This window comes from Ipomoea nil, unplaced genomic scaffold (genome assembly GCF_001879475.1).
Source record: "Ipomoea nil cultivar Tokyo-kokei standard unplaced genomic scaffold, Asagao_1.1 scaffold0987, whole genome shotgun sequence".
Lineage (NCBI taxonomy): Eukaryota > Viridiplantae > Streptophyta > Magnoliopsida > Solanales > Convolvulaceae > Ipomoea > Ipomoea nil.
The window spans coordinates 727566-735639 of record NW_017617415.1 but is presented as its reverse complement, the minus strand read 5'-3'; the positions used below and the strand labels follow the sequence as shown (position 1 = coordinate 735639).

The 8074-nt window shown below is 34.9% G+C and overlaps 1 protein-coding gene across 2 annotated transcripts; it reads left to right on the top strand.

Moving 5' to 3' along the window:
* The first annotated feature begins 1843 nt into the window (after positions 1-1843).
* Positions 1844-6668, top strand: LOC109180002 (renalase). 2 transcript variants are annotated; one of them, XM_019329484.1, is made up of 10 exons: positions 1844-1993; positions 2168-2267; positions 2363-2543; positions 3619-3691; positions 3800-3979; positions 4742-4839; positions 5339-5427; positions 5542-5715; positions 6051-6254; positions 6327-6668. In XM_019329484.1, exons 1-9 carry the CDS (start codon positions 1951-1953, stop codon positions 6220-6222), a joined length of 1110 nt encoding a protein of 369 aa, XP_019185029.1. In that variant the 5' UTR covers positions 1844-1950; the 3' UTR covers positions 6223-6254; positions 6327-6668. The 2 variants fall into 2 exon arrangements, with proteins under 2 accessions (XP_019185029.1, XP_019185028.1); XM_019329483.1 differs by having other exon boundaries at positions 6051-6668.
* Positions 6669-8074: the final 1406 nt, after the last annotated feature.

Sequence of the window (8074 nt, the reverse complement as noted above, 5' to 3'; positions counted from 1 at the left end):
TTATTTTCACTAATTAAATAATAAATTTTGAATGTTATTTTATTTCACAATTTTATTCTTTATCATATGATAATCGGGATGGAGCCGGAGGGGGCCGCTGTCCCCCTCACCCTACCCCCACGCCATATATAGTTTTTGTATAATTGTATGTATATATGTATATATATTATATAGTACAAGTTTTAGTATTAGTATAAAAAAACTACTAAATGTTAACAAGAAGTGAATTAGAGTAGTTAGTAGAGCAAATGTTTCAAAACTTGGCGTTTGGTTGGAGGGATTTTAAATTCCCTTCCCACTTAATTCCTACCTAATTCCAAAGGCCATTAAATTTCGTAGTTTGGTTGGAGGGAATTGCAATTCCCTCATTTTCATGGAATTAAAATCCCATGTCCCCCTGAGATTTTAATTCCTGGAAAAAAAAAATAGTGATGAGTCAAAATTACCCTTCCTTTTTTAACCTAAAATTAATGTCTAACAACAATAATGTATATTTTTGACTTTATACTACTTATTCCCTTTCAATTCCCATGTATACCAAACATTGAAATTGAAATTCTCAGTAATTCTATTCCTGTCAACCAAACACTGGAATTTAAATTCCCACTTTATTCCCAGTAATTCAACTCCCATGGAATTATAATTCTTTTCCCACATAATTCCCTCCCTCCAACCAAACGCCCTAACGTTAAGGGGTCAAATCTTAGTATTAACAATTAGTTTTTAATAGCTTTTTGTGTATTTAATACACACACATATATATAACATTATCCAAGAATATTTACAACTATATTTCTTAGGTAATTTATTTATTTGTACTTAAATTATCTCTTTTGTTTTAATGTTTCGCCTGAAAAAATTTTCTGAATCCGTCTGTACTTTTTCGCCCCCACTCAACTGACTTTCTGAATCCGTCCCTGATGTAATAGGGTGATGACACATCTAGAAGATTGATTAAAGTTAAAAAAAAAACATACATATAATTGCAAAATTTTTCCCCTTTAATGTCGTTGCAAACTTGCAATAACGAAAATATTCTAGATACTTTTTTAAAAAAAAAAAAAAATTGGGAAAATGACATTTTTTCCCCCTGTGTTATATGCTTATAGCACTTTTTCTCCCTGAGTTATTCATGCATTCACATTTGCCCCCTCAATTATTATAGAAGTGACGGTTTTTCCCCCTGATAATATTAAATGGACATTTCTACCCTTAAAACAAATATTTTATTTATTTCTCTTCTTCACCAAATTATTACTTATACGTAGGGATGACCACGGTTCGGTTCGAACTGAACCAAACACTATAGCAATCAAATTAAAAAATTTCGGTTATGATTCATAACATAACCCAATATTTGGGTTTCCGTTTATTAAAATCGTGAACTGGAAAAAAATGGATCCTAAACCGTGAACCGGAGGTTCAATTCGGAACAACTACTAGCAATAGCTTAAATTAGAATTATAATATTTGCAAATAATGCATGTTTTTTTTCCGCATTTATATTGACTCTCACATATAAGTATATATAATCGCGATTTGAGTTTTATTTTGAACCGTCGGTTCACGATTTTGGATCCAATTTGAACGGTTGGTTCAAACTTTCTTTTAATTTTTTTTTTTTTTTAAATATTCTAAATTTAACATTTAATGTATTTTATTTTTTCAAATCGTGGTTATAATTTGTTGGAGAAGAAAAATAAATGAAATATTTATTTTAAGGGTAAATATGTCCATTTAATATATAAGGGGAAAAACTGCCACTTAAATAATTTAGGGGGGAAAAGTGCTATAAGTATATAACAAAGGAGGAAAAAGTGCCATTTTCCCAAAAAAATTTAATTTTGTTTTTAAAAAAATCATTTTCTCAGCTAATCGAACTCCCCACTTTGCTCTGAGGAGTATTCCATTGATTGAAGCACAAATCGGAGTTCGGACACTCCCGAAGCCATGTCTACCATTGCTGCCAAGGTCGCTGTAATCGGAGCTGGAAGTAAGAATGGAAAATATGTCCTATTTTTTAGGAGTAGTAGTTAAAATATGTAAAAACGATTTTCAAAATTTGACAAAATCGAGGAACTTTGGGATTATGTTAATGATGAAGAAATGAAAAAAGTCCTTTCTCTTGTCTCTTTATTTAATTTAATTTTTTATTTTTGTGCTTCAGTTTCCGGGTCAGTTTGTGCATCTACATTAGCCAAGAATGGAATATCTGTCACCCTTTTCGAGTCAGCTAGAGGCCCAGGTGGTCGAATGTCTCAAAGGAGGTAAAGTTTTCACATATACTGTAAATAATTCTTTAATTTCTGTTATTTTTAAAAAATTAAAAATGGGAATTCCCTAATCTTTGAATTTTTGTTAGAGAAACTACCGAAGATGGGAGGGAGTTGTTTTTTGATCATGGTGCTCCTTACTTCTCTCCTACCAATCCTGATGTACTTAGCCTTGTTCATGATTGGGAATCAAGAGGACTTGTTTGTGAGTGGAAGGAGAAGTTTGGGTCTTTTGATTGCATTTCCAAGAAGTACATCAACTTTGAAGAGGTTTCAACTCTCAATTGTTTAACATATCTCTAATATATGGTACTATGGCTGTGTTAGGCTAATTTGGTCTAAATTGCACGTGTTTCTTGGTCTTCCTTCTCCTTTTTATATTGCTTTGGTAAGCTGTGTTCATATTGTTTTATACTGGTTTTTGTGCCTTGGTTTGAGATAGTTTGGCTTTGCATCCAATATAATTTTCTTGCACACCCTAATTGGAATTGATTTAGTCAACAATCCTACAAATGGTAGGATTTTCTATGGTGATACGTTGAACCCTGCCTTATTCAATATAATAATAATAAAAAAATCCCTATCTCTCTTCCTATTTTTCAAAGTGAGAGGTACAGTCCCCGCAGTGTTAGCTCAGTTGGTTCGACTGATCACTTTAAAGTCTTGCTCCAGTGGCAGAGTGGAGACTTGGGAACTGACGGAGGACTCGCAATTTACCTTTTCTAGCGGTTCTTTGCAGAGGTTCTGGGGGCTTAGGATTAGTTTGGCGTAAGTTGGGAAACTTAATGTATCAAAAAAAAAAGTGAGAGGTACAACTATACTTGTTTCCTATTTGGAAATAAGGCTTGTTGCAAATATTATATTCCCCAACCCTTTGAGGGCCCTTACTGAAAAAGAAAAAAAAAAAAAGTGAAAAGTGATTATCCATCTGACTTTTGTGATGCAACAGATTACCAGTGCTAAATTTTGACCTTTGGAACATTTGAATCTCCTGGTTGAAAATTATTTTCTATTTTGACAGTGATGCTTAATGATTCCCCATACGAGGATTTTTTTTTTCTTGAAATTATTAACTATATTGCATAATTGTTGTTTGACTAGCTAGCCACAAAAAGTGATCACTATTTCAGTACTTTGATGAAAGTCTATGATGATTACCAATTCAACAGCTCATTTGTGCATATCAAAGAGAAATATCTTGCTTTCTGAGTACTATTATGATGGCAACTTTACCTGTAACGTTAAAACTGCAACTCGTAACATTGACATTCTTTGTGTTTTATTATGTTGGGTGTGTTAAAGTAGTACTGCAGTCAATTGTTCCCTGAATATCATTGTAATTCAGGAAAGCTTAAGCCTGAAATACGTGGGTGTTCCAGGAATGAATTCCATTTGCAAAGCGTTATGTAAGGAGCCTGGTAATTAACTGAAACTACTAGATTCTCATCTTTTTTAGTTAACTATCCACAGAAGAAAGAACTGCTAGATAGCAGATTTCCATATCTGGAATTTACCATTTCTGTCAGGTGTGGAAAGTGTGTTTGGGACAGGTGTTGGGAGGATGGAGTGGTTAGATCGCGAAGGTTTGTGGTCGTTGACTGGTTTGGATGGTAAAAATCTCGGCTACTTTAAAGGAGTTGTGGCATCGGACAAGAATACATGTTCTCCCAGATTTACAAGTGTAACGGGACAACCCCCACCTCTTGGTATGATTTTGCTCTATGTGGATTTTGTGGGTTAACTTTTCAATTGTGTTGATTTGATGAGTAGTCAATTTTGTTGACTTTTGCTCCAGCAGCTGCATATTAACTTATGAAGCTTATTTCCCCTTTTGTCAAATATTCATTTATTCATCTTTAAATATCGTCCAATTGGAGAGTCATAAATGTGGGAGGCTACTATCTATTAAACACAGAAATTCCTCTCTATAGCCTATTCAGCTCAATCATTTATTGCTTCTCAAAGATACTGCATATGGGGAGGGGAATATTATTATTATTATTTTATGTTTTTGTGGGGTAGGGGGTTGAATTTTGTATGTACTTTAGGCCATTATATGTTAGCTTTGTGCTAGGGTGACTCCTATTTATACTGAAAGTATGGAGCTTTAAGGATTTAAGTTAAAAATATTTTAGAATCATTTGAAACAATGAAAGCAATTGTGACTAAAAATGAGTTTTGAAACTCGGAGAGAATTTTGAACTTGGGTTTTCATAATATCCATTCCTTACATATTTGGTCTTATAATAAGATGGTATTCACACCATTCATTCCCTAGTGAGGAACTGAAAGATTCAAGTGGATTAAGATTACTTGCACACTTAGAAATATATGTTTGTTTCATTATTTTTTTAACATTAAAGCCAATATCATTTTTGCACCTTAGTGCTACTACATTCTTGACTCAATTATATAAATAGTTTTGGTAAGTTGAGTTAACCATTTATACTTGTTCTCCTTCAATGTAGATTTGACTATGGTTCCAGATTTGGCCTTGAAGATTAAAGAAATTCCTGTCAGTCCATGCTTTGCTCTCATGCTGGCATTTGAAGATCATTTGCCAGGGGTAAGACATGCAAATACACCTTTTTTGGAAGATTTAAGAGAGGACAGATCACACGCTCGCATCTGTGTGTTTGCAAGTGTATTCTTTGATGCGTGTGTGTGTATATTTCAGGATGTTCCCAAATTAGAGAGTACTTGTCTTATCATTACTTCAAGTTTAGTAATAGAAAAATCTAATCAAAATGTGATATTAGAACATGGGAAAATTGCATTTTTGGTCTTATACTATGGTACAGATTTAGTCTTTGAATTATATGCATGACCATCTTTAACCCCCAAGTTATGTGCAAAGTGGTGTGTTTAGTCCCTGAAGGACCAAATCTGCCACTTTATTAAGTAACATATTGGTGGCAGAAATAGTCTCCGAAGGACTGAAATCGCAACTCCGCGCATATAACTCAGGACTAAACCTATACCACGGGTACTGAAGGACCAAAAATGCAATTCTCCCTTAGAACATTGTCCTAGAAATGACCTAATTGAGTTCTCTCATATCTCAGATGCCAGTTAAAGGCTTCTCAATCAAGAATTCTAAAGTTCTCAATTGGGCATATTGTGACAGCAGCAAGCCAGGCCGTTCCACCAATAGGTATATGCTCTCACATTTTGAACAGAAATTACAGTGAGGAAACTTCAACATTCAGAAATTTAAAATGTATAATTGATAATGCCACGTGCTGTTTGCTCGTTTTTTCTGAGTTAGTGAATGCTGGGTGTTGCATTCTACTGCTGAGTATGCAGAGGGAGTTATTGCCCAAACTGGACTTCAGAAACCCTCCAATGCAACATTGAGCAAAGTGGCTGAAGAACTACTTAGAGAATTCGAAAGCATCAACCAGATTATGCCTCAACCGCTCTTTCAGAAAGCTCATAGATGGTTGGTTTCTTAGACTAAAAACTAAGCATATACTCTTCTAGTGGTTGCTTAGAATATGCATGGCCTTGAGCACTTGAAACTAGAATTGAAGTATGCCTTTCATCTCGACTAAAAGCTTAAGCTGATAGTTGGACTGCACAATTATGTTTATATATTATATGCTCAACAACTAGTGGCTAAAATCCCCTTCAAGTTTCCCATAAGTTATCATTCTTCAACCAAATACTTGAGTAGCTTTGGCATAACCTTTTACTAGTAGCAAGTGATCCTTTCTCTGCGAGATTCTGCTGTCTCTTATGTTGATTGCTACCGGGTAATGCATGTTTGTCCCTCAGGGGAAGCGCGTTTCCAGCAACAAGCATTGCAGAAGAGAGTAAATGCCTTTGGGATGCGGGAAAAAGACTCGCAATCTGTGGGGACTTTTGCGTTAGTCCAAATGTTGAAGGTGCCATTGTCAGTGGGATGGCTGCTGCTGCTAAATTCGTCGAAGTCCATAGTAGCCTATGAGTGCTATATTTCCAATCATACATCCAATAGCGGTAATCTCACTCAGCATATATATATATATATATATATATATATATATCAGCAGTTGTGTTTTATGATTGCAGAGTGTATTGACAGTCTGTATATGCATAGTCATGATCTATAGCTTTAGCATTCATCTTAACAAGAAGTTGAATGCTAGTGGTATCTGGTCATGATGTTTCATATGGTTCTCTAGCCACAGATTCTCCTTGCAGCAAAACATGAAATATAGTTGATTATGTTATTGGCAATGTTGTTTATGAACTTTTGGCGTGGCAATCGTTATACGGTGGACCATGGTTCACGCAGCTATGTGGACTATGATGATACGCCACAAATATGTATATTGTCAAATAAATTTGTAGTAGAATCAAAATGATACTTTAGTTTTACTATAATCAACCTATTGCGTGCATAAAATGAAACTGAATAGCTGTTTTTCTCCACTTATGGCCGAGACTCTTGTGTGCATAGAAGCTTTGTCATGGCTAAGAGCTCGTGGGGAACGGTCAATTGATCTATACACGGACTGCCAGATACTTCAGTGCTACTTATCCTCATCTAACGCCCAGACTCGATCCTATATTGGCTATGCTATTGATGGTTGCAGAGATTACATAGCTATGTTTGATTACTGCTCAGTTAATTTTATTTCTAGATCACAGAATTATTTAGTTCATACTTTAGCATTTACTGCTTTAAATCATGATACGGCTATGTACTGGGATTTAGTCTCGCCTGACTCTATTTCGATTTATTTATAAATACAACCACATTGGTTCCTTTAAAAAAAAAAAAAAAAAAAAAACCTATTGCGTGCATAAAATGAAACTGAATAGCAGAGCATATATAGATAAGTATATTGTCAAATGAATCTGTGGTAGAATTAAAATGATACTTTAGTATTGTTATAATGAACCTATTGTACGTATAAAATGAAATTGAATATCAGAGCTCATACAAATATGCATATTGTCAACTGAACGCGTTTTGAAATTAAAATGATATTTTACTGTTGCTATAATGAACTTATTGTGTGTATAAAATAAAACTGGATAGCAGATACATGAAGTATAATTAAAATGATATTTCAACATGGTGTGTATGAAGAATAAAAATAAAACAGAGCTCATACTATTATTACTATAGTCCACCATGTTATATGGATCACGGTCCACAGTCGAGACTTGGGCTCTGGGCTTCATGCCTCTGCCACCAAGTCTAAAGTTTGGTTCCTTATCACCTCTGAAACTACTTCATCATCTTATATTAGTTGAAAAAGTGAAGATGCCAAAACAGTGGTTAGCATTATATAGCTTCCTTAAGCAGTTTAATTCGTATTCAATGTTTTTTTTTTAAAAAAATATTTTATTTTATTTTTGCATATTTTATATTTCAGTTGAATTCATATTATCTCACATCTATTATTAGTATTTACACAAATATTAACTGAAAAGAGAGAATAAAAAAAATCAAGATTAAAACTTTTGAGTGATTGGGCCAAGTTTTATTTAGCTCTCAATTTTCCTCTTTGACCTACCTCGGGTTCGGCCTTGCATCTTGTTAGGGTCTACCGTTGCTCAGCTTTGGCCTAAAGTCTCGGGGTCGTGGGGCTCGGCCTGGCCTCTAGCCTTGGGGTCTTGATTGATTCTCTCTCCCTCAATCATTTCTCATGACTTTGGGGTGCCTCATGGATTAAGGTCGGGGTCTCTCTCGCCTATGAGAATTTTGGAGTGCCTCATCGCCTTGTTGAGACCCCACTTGCTCTCACCTAAAGTTGATTCCTTGCCTCACCATCGTGACTGACCTCGGGGTCGGCTTGGAGCTTGGC

Excerpts from the sequence above, each read along its gene's own strand:
- LOC109180002 (XM_019329484.1), top strand. The coding sequence starts at position 1,951 with ATGTCTACCATTGCTGCCAAGGTCGCTGTAATCGGAGCTGGAA. Across the intron at positions 4,840-5,338 it reads TTGAAGATCATTTGCCAGGG|ATGCCAGTTAAAGGCTTCTC; the intron begins GTAAGACATGCA and ends CTCATATCTCAG. Across the intron at positions 5,428-5,541 it reads CCAGGCCGTTCCACCAATAG|TGAATGCTGGGTGTTGCATT; the intron begins GTATATGCTCTC and ends TTTCTGAGTTAG.